The sequence below is a fragment of the Grampus griseus genome, assembly GCF_964374135.1.
Source record: "Grampus griseus genome assembly, chromosome: 1".
Classification (NCBI taxonomy): Eukaryota; Metazoa; Chordata; class Mammalia; order Artiodactyla; family Delphinidae; genus Grampus; species Grampus griseus.
Window position 1 is genome coordinate 103,268,784 of NC_139017.1, and position 19,529 is coordinate 103,288,312.

The 19,529-nt window shown below is 33.2% G+C and overlaps 1 protein-coding gene across 1 annotated transcript in view; it reads left to right on the forward strand.

Moving 5' to 3' along the window:
• HFM1 (helicase for meiosis 1) overlaps positions 1–19,529 on the forward strand; it is a gene marked incomplete at its 5' end in the record, with an annotated part of 128,881 nt that overhangs the window by 38,799 nt on the left and 70,553 nt on the right. The window contains 7 exons of the mRNA XM_082658593.1: positions 276–370; positions 980–1,113; positions 1,913–1,960; positions 10,329–10,409; positions 16,046–16,137; positions 17,612–17,718; positions 17,814–17,861. Coding sequence (XP_082514719.1) covers positions 276–370; positions 980–1,113; positions 1,913–1,960; positions 10,329–10,409; positions 16,046–16,137; positions 17,612–17,718; positions 17,814–17,861 — 605 coding nt within the window. The remainder of the gene's footprint in view (positions 1–275; positions 371–979; positions 1,114–1,912; positions 1,961–10,328; positions 10,410–16,045; positions 16,138–17,611; positions 17,719–17,813; positions 17,862–19,529) is intronic.

A 19,529-nucleotide genomic window follows, 5' to 3' on the forward strand; every position in this document is an offset into this window, starting at 1 on the left:
AGTTACCTAAGTTTGTTTTGATATTACTACTGCCAAAATTATGTTACATTGAAACCAAAGTGGTACTTTTACATCTATACTCTTGGAAGGTTTTTAAGTCAAATTTTCAGTTAATATTCAAATTCAGAAGCATTTTTAAGACCTTCTTGACCTGTTGTTTAAGACAGGGAACTGTTTAATATAAAATGAAAATCTTGAGTTATTGAAGAAGACTGATATCAACATGTGCTTTTCTTTACTAAATTTCTCTGTTTTCTTTTTTTTTTTCCTTCCAGTTTGACACTACAGCTACTGCAGTTATTATGACTCGGTTAAGTACAAAAGAGAAGTATATTCAGATGCTAGCTTGTAGTGACACTGTAGAAAGCAGGTAATATAGAAAATATTCCCAAAAGATGTTAATAAGTTAATGTTAATATAGGCTGTATTTTTCCTTTTAATATATTAGGGGATTTTCTTGAAACTTTTCAATAATCTAATTAGAAAGTGTGTACTTTTAAGAAATTTAATAGTTAAAAAAGAGACAGTGTAATATCTTTGTTCAGCAATGCTTCTTAGCATGCAGTTGCATGTATCCTTGTTATAAAAGGCCAAATTAGTAATGGGAGGAATGTAATTTTCACATCTTTTTACATCTTTAAAATTTGCATAATAGTAGGAGACAGGCAACCTTTTAGTAAAGTGTTTGATTATAATACTTTTGGGGAAAATAGGATGTAATCCACTCCCCACCCTTTTTTAAAGCAATAATGTCTTCTAGATCCATGGAGTAGAGAGAAATCTATAATGTTTTTAAAAGTTAAACTGACATTTTACAGTTTTGTCATATTTTTGAAAATTAAGTTAACTTTCATGAATTATTAAAGTAACAATATTATTCAATTAAATTATTGAATTATTCAAATATTATTCTAAACAAGTAACAGTTGTATGGCATTGAAATATATATTACTAATGAAAAGGTTTTTTTTTTCATTAGTTTGCACAGACATCTTATTGAGCATTTAAATGCGGAGATAGTATTGCATACCATCACAGATGTGAATATTGCTTTGGAATGGATACGATCAACCTTGCTTTATATCAGAACCTTGAAAAATCCATCTCATTATGGTTTGTTACTTTGATTTTGAAGAGTAGTAACTTTATCAAGCCAATTGGGCCTACTTTATATTAATAAGTCACAGAATAGATTATAGAAACTAATAGTTAGCAGAAGTAAAAACAATTATAACAAATACAGTTAGAGCAAGAGTAGAGAAATGTGAGAAATATTTATCTGTTTTACTTCTAGTCTTTTAATAAGGTTAGAAATCAACACCATTAAAAATAGATCTTTTAGAAAAAAATTATCTCAAAAATTTTTTAAACGCCTAAAATTATTTAAAATAAGTTAAAGTCAAAAAGAAATTTTGAATTTTGTCTGAACTGGTGTTCAAATCAAAGTATATAGTAATACTGTTGCTGCTGGAATTTTCTTCTTGCTTCTAAAGCTAGCACACATATGGTTATGTTGCTTCTAGAGGGTTCTTTCATGTGGTACAGGTTATAAAATAAAAATGCTTGGGATTGCAGAATATCAAATTAAAACCTGATGTGTTATAATACCATTCTAATACACATAGGTTCAAAACTTTCAGACCTCTAAGGAAAAAAAATACATGTAGTATTCCTGGTCACTGTTATACAATAAAAATAACAAGAGATAGCCAATTGATATTGAAAGGATTTCACAACAGTGTTTATTTTCTATAGATGTTTAAGCCTTGTTTTAACTTTAAGCTACTTTTTTCTTCTATTTAAGATTGAGTTAGATTACTCTTTTCTAGTTAACTGGGGTATAAAGTGAGCTTATAAAGATGAATTCATCTCATTGTATTTTATTTTTAATAAATTGTCATAACTTATATAGGTTTTGCATCTGGATTGAGCAAAGATGGAATTGAATCAAAATTACAAGGTTAGATGCATTTCCTTCTAAAAAATTATATTCTATACATTTTAATGAAAAAGTTTAGTTATTTTGAAAGTAAGAATGCTCCGGGAAAGTATTTTTTAAAGTAATCTTGTTTGCAGAAAAGAAAATATGGATTTCTTTTTCACAGGTAAATAAAGCCTGGCACATGTACTTTTTTTCTGTATTAATCTATTTATTAATTCTATCAGAATATCTTCTTTTGTATAACATGTTAACTTGGTTTGTTTTTATTTTTAAAATGATCCTGGTCTTTGGAAATGTTGCCTATAGATACTCAACTCTTTATGTTCCTTTTCTAGTTTACTTTTAACTGAAAATATAAGCCAAGCTTGATTATGGGCTTCTTATCTTAATCTGTGCTAATGAAGTATTCCTATCAAACCCAGTTTTAGTTTTCAGTTAATCACTCAGTATTTCATTACCTATCTTTTAAAATATCAAAAGATTGTTAAGCATTTATTAGGAGTAGAAATTGCTGCCTCTTCATTGTATTGAGACTGTCTTCCAGGAAAAGAAAACATGTTAGATCCCAAAAAATATTTAGCCAATTTTAATTTATTCTCTACTTGGATATACACATATGGCAAATAAAAATGCAGAGATAAGGATGAAGCAGTAAAATTGTCTTTCTTAAAGAATAAATATATTGTTAAAACATGCTGATTAGGGGTTTCCCTGGTGGCGCAGTGGTTGAGAGTCCGCCTGCCGATGCAGGGGACACGGGTTTGTGCCCCGGTCCGGGAAGATCCCACATGCCGCGGAGTGGCTGGGCCCATGAGCCATGGCCGCTGAGCCTGCACGTCCAGAGCCTGTGCTCCGCAACGGAAGAGGCCACAACAGTGAGAGGCCCGCGTACCACAAAAATCATGCTATTAGCAATAGCTTATGTTCATGATGCAGCTGTTGAGAAACAGATCTATAATATAGTTGTATTATTCTTTATGTATTGACCAAATTTGTAATGGAGTTTTAAAAGCATATATTTTTTATCATAATGATCAAATACACAAAATGAGACAGACCAAGAAATATCTTGCTATGTTCTGGTAACTGTAAAGATTGAACTTTTCTTAAATGTTCTTTTTTTTTTTTCATTTTAACATCTTTATTGGAGTATAATTGCTTTACAATGGTATGTTAGTTTCAGCTTCACAACAAAATGAATCAGTTATATATATACATATGTTCCCATATCCCTTCCCGCTGGCGTCTCCCTCCCTCCCACCCTCCCTATCCCACCCCTCCAGGCGGTCACAAAGCACCGAGCTGATCTCCCTGTGCTATGTGGCTGCTTCCCACTAGCTGTCTACCTTACGTTTGGTAGTGTATATATGTCCATGCCTCTCTCTCGCTTTGTCACAGTTTACCCTTCCCCCTCCCCATAGACTCAAGTCCATTCTCTAGTAAGTGTGTGTCTTTATTCCTGTTTCACCCCTAGGTTTTTCATGACATTTTTTTCCTTAAATTCCATATATATGTGTTAGCATACGGTATTTGTCTCTCTCTTTCTGACTTACTTCACTCTGTATGACAGACTCTAGGTCTATCCACCTCATTACAAATAGTTCAATTTCGTTTCTTTTTATGGCTGAGTAATATTCCATTGTATATATGTGCCACATCTTCTTTATCCATTCATCCGATGATGGACATTTAGGTTGTTTCCATCTCCGGGCTATTGTAAATAGAGCTGCAATGAACATTGTGGTACATGACTCTTTTTGAATTATGGTTTTCTCAGGGTATATGCCCAGTAGTGGGATTGCTGGGTCATATGGTAGTTCTATTTGTAGATTTTTAAGGAACCTCCATACTGTGCTCCACAGTGGCTGTATCAATTTACATTCCCACCAACAGTCAAAGAGGGTTCCCTTTTCTCCACACCCTCTCCAGCATTTATTGTTTCTAGATTTTTTGATGATGGCCATTCTGACTGGTGTGAGATGATATCTCATTGTAGTTTTGATTTGCATTACTCTAATGATTAGTGATATTGAGCATTCTTTCATGTGTTTGTTGGCAGTCTGTATATCTTCTTTGGAGAAATGTCTATTTAGGTCTTCTGCCCATTTTTGTATTGGGTTGTTTGTTTTTTTGTTATTAAGCTGCATGAGCTGCTTATAAATTTTGGAGATTAATCCTTTGTCAGTTGCTTCATTTGCAAATATTTTCTCCCATTCTGAGGGTTGTCTTTTGGTCTTCTTTATGGTTTCCTTTGCTGCACAAAAGCTTTTAAGTTTCATTAGGTCCCATTTGTTTATTTTTGTTTTTATTTCCGTTTCTCTAGGAGGTGGGTCAAAAAGGACCTTACTGTGATTTATGTCATAGAGTGTCCTGCCTATGTTTTCCTCTAAGAGTTTGATAGTTTCTGGCCTTACATTTAGGTCTTTAATCCATTTTGAGCTTATTTTTGTGTATGGTGTTAGGGAGTGATCTAATCTCATACTTTTACGTGTAGCTGTCCAGTTTTCCCAGCACCACTTATTGAAGAGGCTGTCCTTTCTCCACTGTACATTCCTGCCTCCTTTATCAAAGATAAGGTGACCATATATGCGTGGGTTTATCTCTGGGCTTTCTATCCTGTTCCATTGATCTATATTTCTGTTTTTGTGCCAGTACCATACTGTCTTGATTACTGTAGCTTTGTAGTATAGTCTGAAGTCAGGAAGCCTGATTCCTCCAGCTCTGTTTTTCGTTCTCAAGATTGCTTTGGCTATTCGGGGTCTTTTGTGTTTCCATACAAATTGTGAAATTTTTTGTTCTAGTTCTGTGAAAAATGCCAGTGATAGTTTGATAGGGATTGCATTGAATCTGTAGATTGCTTTGGGTAGTAGAGTCATTTTCACAATGTTGATTCTTCCAATCCAAGAACATGGTATATCTCTCCATCTATTTGTATCATCTTTAATTTCTTTCATCAGTGTCTTATAATTTTCTGTATACAGGTCTTTTGTCTCCTTAGGTAGGTTTATTCCTAGATATTTTATTCTTTTTGTTGCAATGGTAAATGGAAGTGTTTTCTTGATTTCACTTTCAGATTTTTCATCCTTAGTGTATAGGAATTTATCAAGTATCTTTTCTGACCACAAAGCTATGAGACTAGATATCAATTACAGGAAAAGATCTGTAAAAAATACAAACACATGGAGGCTAAACAATACACTACTTGATAACGAAGTGATCACTGAAGAAATCAAAGAGGAAATCAAAAAACACCTAGAAACAAATGACAATGGAGACACGATGACTCAAAATCTATGGGATGCAGCAAAAGCCGTTCTAAGAGGGAAGTTTATAGCAATACAATCGTACCTTAAGAAACAGGAAACATTTCGAATAAACAACCTAACCTTGCACCTAAAGCAATTAGAGAAAGAAGAACAAAAAAACCCCAAAGTTAGCAGAAGGAAAGAAATCATAAAAATCAGATCAGAAATAAATGAAAAAGAAATGAAGGAAACGATAGCAAAGATCAATAAAGCTAAAAGCTGGTTCTTTGAAAGGATAAACAAAATTGATAAACCATTAGCCAGACTCATCACGAAAAAAAGGGAGAAGACTGAAATCAATAGAATTAGAAATGAAAAAGGAGAAGTAATAACTGACACTACAGAAATACAAAAGATCATGAGAGATTACTACAAGCAACTCTATGCCAATAAAATGGACAAACTGGAAGAAATGGACAAATTCTTAGAAAGGCACAACCTGCCAAGACTTAATCAGGAAGAAATAGAAAATATGAACAGAGCAATCACAAGCACTGAAATTGAAACTGTGATTAAAAATCTTCCAACAAGGGCTTCCCTGGTGGCGCAGTGATTGAGAGTCCGCCTGCCGATGCAGGGGACACAGGTTCGTGCCCCGGTCCAGGAAGATCCCACATGCCGCAGAGCGGCTGGGCCCGTGAGCCATGGCCGCTGAGCCTGGGCGTCCGGAGCCTATGCTCCGCAACGGGAGAGGCCACAACAGTGAGAGGCCCGCGTACCGCAAAAAAAAAAAAAAAAAATCTTCCAACAAGCAAAAGCTCAAGACCAGATGGCTTCACAGGCGAATTCTATCAAACATTTAGAGAAGAGCTATCACCTATCCTTCTCCAACTCTTCCAAAATATAGCAGAGGGAGGAACACTCCCCAACTCATTCTTCGAGGCCACCATCACCCTGATACCAAAACCAGACAAGGATGTCACAAAGAAAGAAAACTATAGACCAATATCACTGATGAACATAGATGCAAAAATCCTCAACAAAATACTAGCAAACAGAATCCAACAGCACATTAAACGGATCATACACCATGATCAAGTGGGGTTTATTCCAGGAATGCAAGGATTCTTCAATATATATATATTCAATATATATATATCATATATTGAATATATATATATATTCAATATATATATATTCTTCAATATATATATATATTCTTCTATATATATATTCAATATATATATATTCTTCAATATACGCAAATCAATTATATATTGAATATATATATATATTCAATATATATATATTCTTCAATATACGTAAATCAATCAACGTGATACACCCTATTAACAAATTGAAGGAGAAAAACAATATGATCATCTCAATAGATGCAGAGAAATTCAACACCCATTTATGATAAAAACCCTGCGGAAAGTAGGCATAGAGGGAACTTTCCTCAACATAATAAAGGCCATATATGACAAACCCACAGCCAACATCATCCTCAATGGTGAAAAACTGAAAGCATTTCCACTAAGATCAGGAAGAAGACAAGGTTGCCCACTCTCACCACTCTTATTCAACGTAGTTTTGGAAGTTTTAGCCACAGCAGTCAGAGAAGAAAAGGAAATAAAAGGAATCCAAATTGGAAAAGAAAAAGTAAAGCTGTCACTCTTTGCAGATGACATGATACTATACATAGAGAATCCTAAAGATGCTACCAGAAAACTACTAGAGCTAATCAATGAATTTGGTAAAGTAGCAGGATACAAAATTAATGCACGGAAATCTCTGGCATTCTTAAATGTTCTTAACAGTTCATATTTGTCTTATTTTCAATTATTATAGGTGGCTAAGTTTTGCCTATAAAGAATAGCCAAATTTATTATATAATTGGATAGAATGTTTTGGTTTGCTTGGAGGTCTGCCTTAAATTTCTTAGGAAGCGTCTTTAGCATACAATATGCTGTTTCCTAAATTTTGTTATACTTTCTTACTCAGTATCCTCCAGTACCTCTCCCATCACTCTTAGAATAAAATGCAAACTTTCCCACAAAGTCCTATTTGGTATCCCCATGCCTATTTCTCTAACTTCATCTCTTGTCACTTTCTCCTCATTTATTCCACTCTGCCCAAATTGGCTATCTTGCTGTTTCTTAACCACATCAAGCTTGTTCGCACTTCAGGTCCTTGCACTCTCTTTGTTCTTGAAACACTTCTTGCATATTTTACGTGGCCTGAAACTTCATTTCATTCAGGTCTTTGTTTACATATCAACTCCTCAGAGAGACCTTCCTGGACTACCTTATTTAAACCCACATTTACAGAGACAAAGGAAAAACAATTTCCATATTGTTACTGCTGTTTTCCTGCTCTTGGAAAAGGTGATGTGTTTATGTTGAAAATTAGAATGACTACATCCTTACTTTAATCAGAAATTATAATCTGTGTATCTGAAATACACGTAAGCTTAATTAAATAAAAGCTTAAAAAACTCTGTTATTCTTTAGTTCCTGTCTCAGCTTTATTTTCCTTCATAATACCTTTCTTTTTTTTTAATTTTTATTTTATATTGGAATATAGTTGAGTAACAATGTTGTGTTAGTTTCAGGTGTACAGCACAGTGGTTCAGTTATACATATACATGTATCTATTCTTTTTCAAATTCTTTTCCCATTTAGGTTATTACAGAATATTGAGCAAAGTTCCTTGTGCTATACAGTAGGTCCTTGTTGGTTGTCTGTTTTAAATATAGTGGTGTGTACATGTCAATCCCAATCTCTCCCTCCCTCGTAATACTTATCAATACCTGAAATTATTTATTTGTTATTGATTGCTTTCTTCAGTAAAACACAAGTTTTATAGAAGAAGAACCTTGCCTTGTTCACTACTATAAACTTTAAGCTTAGAATAGTGCTCAGCATATAGTAAGCATTCTTGTTTGATTAACTTACTGAATATTAATTTTTTTGAAGTAGAAAGTTGAGAGCATTGTTTTTTTTTTTATTTAAGTGTAGTCGATTTACAATGTCATGTTAGTTTCAGGTGTACAGTATAGTGATTCAGTTTTATATATATGTATATTTTTCTTCAGATTCTTTTCCCTTATACATTATTACAAAATATTGAGTATAGTTTCCTGTGCTTGTACAGCAGGTCCTTGTTGGTTATCTATTTTATATATAGTAGTATGTACATGTTAATCTCAACCTCCTAATTTATCCCTCCCCCTCTTTCCCCTTTGGTAACCATAAGTTTGTTTTCTATGTCTGTGAGTCTCTTCCTGTTTTGTAAATAAGTTCATTTGTATTATTTATTTTTTTTAGATTCTACATATAAGTGATATCATGTGATATTTGTCTTTCTCTGTCTTGCTTACTTCACTTAGTATGATAATCTCTGGGTCCATCCATCCATCCATGTTGCCACAAATGGCATTATTTCATTCTTTTCTATGTCTGAGTAATATTCTATTATGTGTATATATATATATATATATATATATATATATATATATATATATCACATCTTCTTTATCCATTCATCTGTTGATGGACATTTAGGTTGCTTCCATGTCTTGACTATTGTAAATAGTGCTGCAATGAACATTGGGGTGCATGTATCTTTTCAAATTATAGTTTTCTCTGGATATATGCCCAGGAGTGGGATTGCAGGATCATATGGTAACTCTATTTTTAGTTTTCTAAGGAACCTCCTTACTGTTCTCCCTAGTGGCTGTACCAATTTACATTCCCACCAACAGTGTAGGACGGTTCCTTTTTCTCCACACCCTCTCCAGCATTTATTATGTGTAGACTTTTGTTGATGGCCACTGATTGTTAATTTAATAGTGGGTAATTAAGAAAATTAGCAAAGACTTCAAAAGCCTTACTTAACCAAACACTTAAAACTATCAAGCTGCTTTAGCAATGTTGCTTAAACTAAAGTATTTTTCAAAGAACCCTGCTTTCTAAGGGCTATGTTTTTGTGAGTGGCTATTCTATATAACATTGAATAGGTTGTGGTATTCCCATTCTCTGCTGTTAACTGCCTCCAATCTCCTGGGCTTTTTTTTTTTTTTTTAACATCTTTATTGGAGTATAATTGCTTTACAATGGTGTGTTAGTTTCTGCTTTCTAACAAAGTGAATCAGTTATACATATACATATGTTCCCACATCTCTTCCCTCTTGCATCTCCCTCCCTCCCACCCTCCCTATCCTACCCCTCTAGGTGGTCACAAAGCACCGAGCTGATCTCCCTGTACTATGCGGCTGCTTCCCACTAGCTATCTATTTTACGTTTGGTAGTGTATATATGTCCATGCCACTCTCTCACTTTGTCACAGCTTACCCTTCCCCCTCCCCATATCCTCAAGTCCATTCTCTAGTAGGTCTGTGTCTTTATAGCAGGGAACAGAGAGAACACTGAATGCAACAGGTTACTACAATTGCTCTGATCCCCATCAATCAGTGAGAGTGAACTTGCATTGCTTCCTATTCAGAGGTTCCTTCCAGGTGCAATAGTGTCATATTCAGAGATGCTGAAGTAAATACTAGAAACATCAGTTAAAATAGTCATAATGGTTACCTTAAGAGAGTGTGGCAAACTAGGAGGAGGGGAAAGACTGGTGTTTTTTGAACAATCTCTGTAGAACTATTTGACTCTTTATACTTTGTGTGTATATATCTTAAAGCTTTTTTAAAAAGAAAAACTACTGCCGTATTGGAAGTCAAATGGCAAAACAGTATTTAGACCTGGAGCAAGTCACTTAGCTTCTCTATTCTTTAATTTTCTAACTTGTATATGAAATAATATTAATACCTGCCATGTTGTGTTTTAAGGATTAAATGAGATAGTACAAATATATCATTTTAAAAGCTCCAAGTTGTAAATGTTATCACTTGAGTGTTATTTTTATTATTTGTATTATTTTTACTGTTAGAAAATTTTTTCAGCATATTAGTCAGCTCTTTTGTTTAAATGAGTTTTTTTTTTTTAACCACTTAATTAGGAACTACAGTTCTTCCCAGAACAATTACACTGAAATACACCTTCAGGATATTTTATAATAAATTCTATTTTGTGTTGATTCTTTATTTTACTAAAGTAAAAAATGTGTTTTCTATAATTGAACAGAATTATGTTTGAAGAATCTGAATGATTTATCATCTCTGGACCTGATAAAGATGGATGAAGATGTTAATTTCAAACCAACTGGTAATTTTTCCATCATTGTTAGTAAATTTAACAATTGCTTACTTAAGGCTAAATTAAAATTTTTTTTCTACTAAAATTTAGATGACGGTAAAATTGTGGTTTCAGTTCTCAGTAGGGTATCATCATTATTAGCATGATCAATTTATATGAGTTTTATTTCTGAAATTATAGATCTTCTTTTTGACAGGCACAGAATTTGTGTTCGCTAACGCCGGTGACTTTTAGCAGAGGATTAAAATGCTCAAATCTTTGGGTTGCTTCAGTCCTGTCCTAACTCTTGTAGCTATCCTTTTGCCAATTCTTAATTATTCAAACATTGCTTATATGGATGGTTACTTAGGCTCCTTTTCTCTCTGTCTCTCTCCTTTTGATTCTATATAGGGTATAACAGAAGCAAGAAAGAATGTTTTGTAGTTTTTACCACTCATGATTAGAAGTTTCTTAGGGGAAAATATTGACTTCATTATAACAAATTAAACTTTTTAAGAAGATATACTTTACTGAATAAAAATTGGGAAGTATAGGAAAGTTTAAAAAAATCAGACTATCTGTTAACATTTCATGTATCCTTCCATTTTTAAATGCATTTTTACATACTTGCAACTGTACTATAGAAATGTATGATTTTGTATTATGTTTTTATTTGTATTTATTTGTATAAGGTTTTTAAAAGCAATTTACCTCCCTAACTCTCAGCCCTAGATTTATAACATTTGTTTCCTCTTCCATGGTTCTCATTCTGATAAACCTAATTTGTTTGTGAGAATTACCTTCTTTGTATTCTAGGATGTCTCACTAAAGGGGGCATGAGAATCACTAATATAACTTCTTCTTCTATTCTTCAGATATTTTAATTCTCAAGAATCTTATTCCCACTATAATTCTTTCCCTGTGGAACTTCTTGAATCCACTGACAACATTCCTTCTGCCTTTAAACATACTTAATAAATGATATGTGTAATATTTGTCTTCTTTCTCAATCATCAGTGAATACTACCTGATTAATTTTCTTCTTTTTAACATTCTTTTGATTCTCTTTCTTCTTCTTTAATCAATTTCTCTTTGCTGACCTTTTTTGCTTTACTATGGGCTTCTTAAATGTGTAGATGTTGGACCTTTATTCCCAGTTTATGATAATTTCTTTGAAAACATAATTTACCTTCACAGCTTAAGCTATGGTCATTATGTAAATGAATTGTAGTTTTGATCCTGGTCTCTCACCTTTGCTATGACATTTGAACGTTAGTTTTCTATTGGAAATCTTTTCTTACATATATGACATGAAACTTGACACCCAGAGCATATAACAGTTAATTTGACCTGGAATACTATACAGTGGAACGAACATAAAATTTGTGTTCCAAATGCCTGGATTTCAGTCCCAGTTCTGCCACTATGCTTGCTGTGACCTTATGCTTACTGAGCCTTAGTTTATTTATCTGTAAAACAAGAATATATTACACATCCTACTTACCTTACTGGGTTGTTGTGATGATGAAATGGGATAATGAACATTTACAGCAAAAAAAATTCCTCTGAAAACATGAGTCGTTGCTTTTTTTTGTCCAAGGTTAGGAAAATGTATCTCTACTTGCCTCTTATTCTCAATAGCATAACCGGTTTGTTAAGCCTATTAAAAAATGTTTGATGTCTTGGTTTCTCTTTCATTCCTCACTCATTCCATGTCCAGGCAGGAATGTCCAAAAGGACAATCCAATCTTGGAGCTGAAAATATTCCTTATCACGTAGCAGGGTAATGTTTCCTAAAGTGTGGTTGGGTTAACTATTTCCTCTCAAAGTCAACTGAGGGTGCTGTTATGTTAAAAATGAAATTAATGAACCCTACTCCAGACCTACAAACCTCACCTTCTAGGAGTAAAACCTAGTAATTTAGATTTTAAGCTTGTTTCCTGGATGCTGCTTTTGCACGTTAAAATTGAGAACTGCCTTGGGATTGATGTTTCAATAAATGGTATAGTGAAAATCTATTTAGATCTTCATGTCATACACCAATTTATCTTAGTGAGTGTTCTGGGGTGGGGGGTGAGAGACTCCAAATTAAAATAGAGAATGCAGTTTTACTCTAAACTATCTCCTCTAGGAGATTCATGGGGTTCAGTAGCATACTAAATGTGCTAAGAAGAAAGGTAGTAAAAAAGAGATGAAATTGATTAGCCTAAGATTTTTACATTCTTATTTGTCCACAGAAATCTTTTAAATGGAAACCCATTAATATTGCAAAGAGCACTAATATTCTATCAGTGTTCAGTCTATCAATTTAAATGTTAATATCATCCAAAACACCTTTACAGACATACCCAGAATAATATTTGCCCAAATATCTGGGCACCCTATGGCCCAGTTAAGTTGACACATAATATTAACCATCACAGCAGCTTAACATAAAATATACATTCTAGCTGAATGTAGCTGAGTTTTCAGAGGAATACAGTATTGTACATGATGCTGTTTTACCTGTTCCTCCTCTGGACCCAGTTTGGTCATGTACTCTGCTTTGAAAGCACATATTATGCAATGCCCAATCATTGGACATTTTGTCCTCTGTATTTATTAACTCAGCAGCCTCAACTCTTGTTACACCCTACACCATCAAGCTACTTAAAACACACACACATAAAGTGTTACATACATGTATGTATATATAACTTTATGAGGAATTTAACATGTCTTTTTAACTGTGCCAGTATTTTTATTAGGATCATTTAGGTTAGTGCTCTTGTTATAAGGTTGTATGAATTTTTTAGTTGTTTGCCTCAATACTTTTTCCCATAAACCTTGTTATTTTTAGTATGTAGTTTATAGAATACAAGATTTTATAGGAATGCATATACTATATATTTACAGGAAATAAAGGTTTATGTAAATGTATAGGAATACTATATATTTATTTAAGGCTAAGAATTTTTATTAGCTGTGATTTGTAATAGTTTCATTATCAATCAGTTTGTTGTATTTTCTAATTTTCATTATTTCTTCTTTGACCTATGGGTTATTTGGAAATCTAGTTCTTAATTTCTGTACATATGATGGTTTTCTAGTTATTTTTCTTTTCAGTTTTTTTGTTGTTGCTGTTGTTTTTGATATTTGATACAGTTGCTTTGTATCAGATGATATTTTCAGTATGATTTCAATCTTTTGAGAATTGTTGAGACTTGTTTTATGGCGCAGTATGTGGTCAGTTTTTATAAATATTTTGTGTGTGCTTATCCCTTTGGTTTTAAGCCCTCTCCCAGATAAATATCTTGTTAGTTCTTTGCTGCCTTATAAAAGATATTTCATATGTTTCATTTATCTGACTTAGTTGCCTTCAGCAGAGGCATTGGTTCATAATTACTTAGCCTGCTGTTAATGTGGATGGAAGCTCCTTACATATTATTTCTAATTAATTCTTTCTTTATGACTTCTTGTTCCTTTGTGTTACTATTACTTCTTTTATCTCTTTGAATATTTATTTTTTGTATTTAAATTTTTAGTCTGTATGTTCCAGTAATTCTGCTTTATATAGTTTTTGCTTTTTTAGTTTGTGGTTATAATACTCAAGTATCTAGGTATTTTTATCTGTATGCTTGTGTTCTTGTCCAGATTTTTAGCTATTCTGCCTGCTAATGTGTATAGAAGAAGGTCTCAAAAGGCCAAGTCTTGGTTTGTGCAAATTTATGAAGGATTAACAACCTTATGAAAATGGGCAGTAATTGCAAAAGGCATGGAAAGTCATTAAACTGGGATGCAAATCTTACCTCTGTGAAGGAGAGTGAAGGAAGGAAGGAGAAAAGGAAGGAAAGAGAGAAGGAAGGAGAATTTTATCCTGCAATGCAGTCCTAAGACCATTTGGCAAAGTTGATGGGGAATATTCAAGTCAAAGTTGCCCATCCTAAGAGTCCCTTGGCTTATAGATCTTTCTTAATATTCCTGCTATGCTCAGTCATTTGTTTGTATCTCCTGAGAAGTGTGATCTTGGTGTGTACATAGTGATAGATTCAGAACATAGCAGTTGGGGCCATCTATCAGAGCACTTCTTGCAGTAGGATATGTGAGAGGTGCATTCTCATGACCTCTGCTTCCACTCTCCTTACCCCAACTCTATGACTTTTACTTTGAAATACCCTGTATTTGCTATTATTCAAAAGCTATATTGATAGCAAGTTGCCTCTTTATTTCCTCTCTTCACTTGCAAATTTTAAAAAATTATTTCCATTGCTTCTGCCTTGACTCATTTTCTTTATAGCTTTCTTTCTAGTTTATTTTTATACCTTACCTAGGAAACCTTCGTCCTTACTAATAAGCCAGCAAATATCAAGCCTTTTCTCAAAACCTTTCATTTTGACTAGCAGGGAGATACCCTATATTAAGTTATAAACATCTAGGATAAGAGGAGCATCTTAAAATTTACCCTAAATATAACATATACTAGTTCCCTTGGTAACCATATTCTCGCTATCTCACACACTGCTCTTAGAATCTCCCTTTGGTGAACCACTGCATTACTCACGTTTTGGCTGAACATATTCACTAGACTCCTAATTGAGAAAGTGACTATTCCTGAGTCTAAGTTCTGTCTACTGTACCTTATTCTTGGTGCCTATAAGTGATGGAATGTCAAATTCTTTCCTCTTCAGCAAAACCTGTAGCACATACTTAAATATTAGCCTGTTCCTTGAGCAACAGTATGCCTTTTTCCTCTTCTCAGCTGTTTTTTGTGTGTGTTCACAAGACTTGAAATTCTTTGTAATGTTCTTGACAACTTATAATTGAAGCCAGTAACCTTTTAAATGAATTCCATTTCATCAATTACTTATCCTCACTCTACCCATCCTCCTACCCACAGCCTACCTGATGTTTTATTTCCAAAACAATTTAGTTTCAAATTCAAATTTAATTGAAATATTGCTCAAGAATTTTAAGTGGTCTTCTGTTATTTTACAAATCAAAACCAAAATCTAAACTCCTTTATAGCATTTAAAGGCTATTTCAGGGCCTCTGTATTCTACCTTTCATCATGTTTTGATAATAAAAGTAGGCAACATTTATTTAACGTTGGGCACTATGCTAAGTACTATGCATGTATTATTGCATTTAATCTTCTTCACAACAAACATATGAGATGCATACTTTTATTATTCCCGCATTACATTAAGAAACTGGTAAAGTAACCTGCACATGATCACCTAGTAACTAGTAAGTGGTGGCCCAAAGATTCTAAGCAGGTCAGTTTGACCTGAATTTTAGTCTTATGTTTATCAAGCCATATCTCTCATTACATTATTCTAAAGAGTCTTTTAAACTTTACTCTTTTGATAAGCAAGTTTTGTTTTTTCCTGAGGTCTAGAAGGTAATCCCACATGGACCATTCTTTTAGGCTTAATTTCCTCTGTACTTAAGTTTGTGTATGTAAACATTATCATTAACTGGATTTTGTACTCTAGTCTAGCTATTTCACATGTGGTTATCTCCCTAGCTAACCTGTAGGTTCCAGAGACCATGTCTTCTAGATTTTTTGGTGTCTTTTGTACCTGATGCTGTTAAAGGCACAGCTAAGGAAATGTTTGTTAAATTGATGAAAATTCAAGTTGTTTCAGCTGATGGGGAATGTTTATTTTTTCTGTCTTTTCCCACAGAGGCAGGAAGATTGATGGCTTGGTATTATATTACATTTGAGACAGTGAAGAAATTTTGTACAATCAGTGGAAAAGAAACTTTATTGGATCTGGTAAATTAATTTTCACAAGAAAATAAATATATAATGATATAGTATAAAATAATATTGGAGTAAATAATTTGTGTATCTCATGCAATTTAAGAAGAAATGAGCAGAAAAGAAAGCATTTCTAATAGTGCTTATGTTTTTCCTCCTCATATGCCTTTGATTGTAAGATATAGAATAGTACTCCTTAGAATATATTTCCAATTGTATCTCTGTGTTAGGGCTAAGAAAATTCATATACATACCCAAAGTCAGGATGGCAACTGCCTTTCAACTTATGTGGTAATGCTGATTACCTTGGTAGTGGTTACCAAGTGTAATATGTTGAGAAAGAATGTGCTGAGAAAGATTCCAAGATGGTGTGGCATGGTATATTAGGAAAGTCTGCCATGAATGAGGGACACTGAGGGACGCATGTGCCTCCTACTTGCAACTCTTCCCTAAATCCTTTGCATCAGAATAATGATAACAGTAGAAAGAGAATAGTATTGGTGATAGACCAGGAAAAAGAACTGATTTTGGAGAAGGTGGGAGTAAAAACAGGCTATACTAAGATATCACCAGTGGGGGCAACTTTGTAGCTGTAGCAGTGAATAGAACCATAGTCATGTTTTTGGCACCTGGTAACTGTATTGGTCCTTTCTTCCATTACTGGGAATATGAACATGAAACATGACATTTATATTTATTGTCAAATCCAAACTATTTATTTTTATTTAAAATATCTAAGTTGATTATTGTGATAAGATTATTATACTAAAAATTGCATTAAAATTGATGAGTAGAAGGCTTGTATTTTCATGTAAATATTATTCTTTTTAAATTTATTTTTTATTGAAGTATAGTTGATTTACAATGTTGTGTTGAATATTATTCTTAACTGAGAAGAAATCAAGAATAGAAACTCCCTAATGTTAACATTAACTCATCTGATTTTGAGTTCAGAAAGTGTGAAAGAGAATTAGAAAGGGTGTTAGTTTCATTTTACAGGTGTGAAAAACCAAAGCAGAGTCATTTGACAGAATTAGGCTCTAGAATACAGATTTCTTAATACCTACGCATTGTTTTCATTACAAAATAATCCTCAATAGGAATAATAATTTGCAAACTATAGAAGGGTAAATAATAATATAACAGTAGTAATAGCGATAGTAATGAAATCTTCATTTATTGAGTGCTTATTATGTGTTAGGTGCTACGCTGAATATTTTAAATTTCATCTTGTTAATCTTTACAATCTTACTGATATAGCCCCAGTGTGTAACACAGTGTCTGACATATAACAAGTGTTCGTAAACTTTTGTTAGTGAATGAATGAATCCTTAAAGAAGCAAAATGCATAAGGCAGGTTTTTAACTCTATTATGCTAAACGTGATGTCCCAAGGCAGCATTAAAAATAAATAAATACAGAAAAAATAAATGAGAGAAAAGAAGTAAAGAATGGACATAACTAAATGAACAAATGCTGAAATTTTATAGGTCACAATGGTAGCCAGCTGCAAGGAATTTCTAGATATACAATTAAGAACAAATGAAAAGAAAACACTGAATACTTTGAACAAAGATCCAAATCGGATAACTATCAGGTACAGAAATTAAATATGTTTTAAGTAATTTTAAAAAGGTTTCATTCAGTTAAAATAAATAATAATAATAAAAGTTTTGCCTTGTTTATTTACAGATTTCCAATGGGAGGAAGAATTAAAACAAGAGAAATGAAAGTAAATTGGTAAAGAAAATCAATTGTTAAATGTCTTAAAATACTGATTACCTGTCCCTGATTCATATTTATGAAGGTTTTTTTTTTTAACTTATTTTAAATTTCTTTTCCTTAATACAAAAAAGAACATATTTACATAAGAATGAGGAGTCAGAATGTAGGTACGAAATTAATTTCCCAAAACTCAGACTTTAATTAAAAGAGATAATTTGTGAATTTTTAAATCAACAAACGTTGAGAGTGTAATCTGTTGAGGGAAGTTAGACAATAGAAGAAGATATGCTTCTCATCCACAGGAACTTTCAAGTTGGCTTGAATGAGAACCATGTGTATAAAAATAATGGACAGTATGAAAACACATACAGTAAATGTCTATTGAATGATAGTGGTATTCTGGGAAAGACATACTAAATGCAATGATATCAGTGAAGGAATGTATTTGTGACAATGGGATGACTATTCTCCCAGGAAAGGGAAGTTTGTATAGAGGAGTAGTAGCTGGAAGAGTAAATTAAAGTTACATTGTATTGTAATGACTTTACCCAGTTTCCAATCACAAATGGTGCGAAGTGCTTGGTTTTCTGAGTATTTAGGTCTTAGTGTTAAACCATTTGATTTAGATCATTTCAGGTAAAAATGATTTTTTTTATGTGGCTCAATAAAACCAGTTGGCCAAAGAATTTCCTTTTTGTCCTTAGCTAAAGGAGGTCACTCGTTCTCTGGGATACTTCCTAACGTCTCATTGAATTTTATCTCCCAAATACCATGGCATCTCATAAACAAACTTCCACTGCTGTGTACAACTCATCAGGCAGATCTACAGCTTGGACAACAGAAGTTAATGTTTTGTTTCTTAGATATATTTCTTTAGAAATTTAAATATCCTTAGAGATCATACAGAACTTAGAGATCCTGTACCCAGGTCCTCTCATTTTACAAATGAAGTAAGTGATGCCTAGATAAGTTGTGACTTGCTCGAGGCTATGTTGCTATACTGGGGGCTGATCTAGAACTAGAATCTAGATCTCTTGATTCTCACAATGTTTTTTTCAATATACTCTGTTGTATCAACTACTGAGTCAAATTAAATCAAGGTATTTTTCCACAAGCACCTTGTTGGGAACACTCTATTTGCAATTTTAACGCTTTCATTTACCTTACCTTAGATTGGGTCATACATTCTTTTCATTGGGACTGTCAGATTTTAAAATTGATGACTTTATAATTGTCTTTATATGTATCATAATTTAACTTCCCATTATAATTTCCCACCTTTATGCAACTACTTGAGTGTGGCTAGGAAGAGTGAATGTGTGTGGGGTATTTTCTTAATCTAAAATGTACAGTCTTTTGGTGGGTGATGATGGCTAATAGTTACCACTTTTATGTCTCTCTCATATTCCTGTTACTTTGCTGAATTTCAGATCAGTTCTTTTTCAGGTAGGTGTTAATCCTTTTAATTTTAAAATTTTATCCTTCACCTTTCTGCCCTTTAAGGCTGTTTTTTAATTTTTCGTAATTCCTGGATCTTTCATCTAAAGCACTAGCTCTGTTTTCTTTATTTGGTATTTTTCAATGAACTTATAGGGTGTATTTCCAAGTCAGTGATTTCTTTTCACATTTGTTTGTTTCTTCTTATTATATAAGTAACGCATGGATTCATTTTTAAAGATTCAA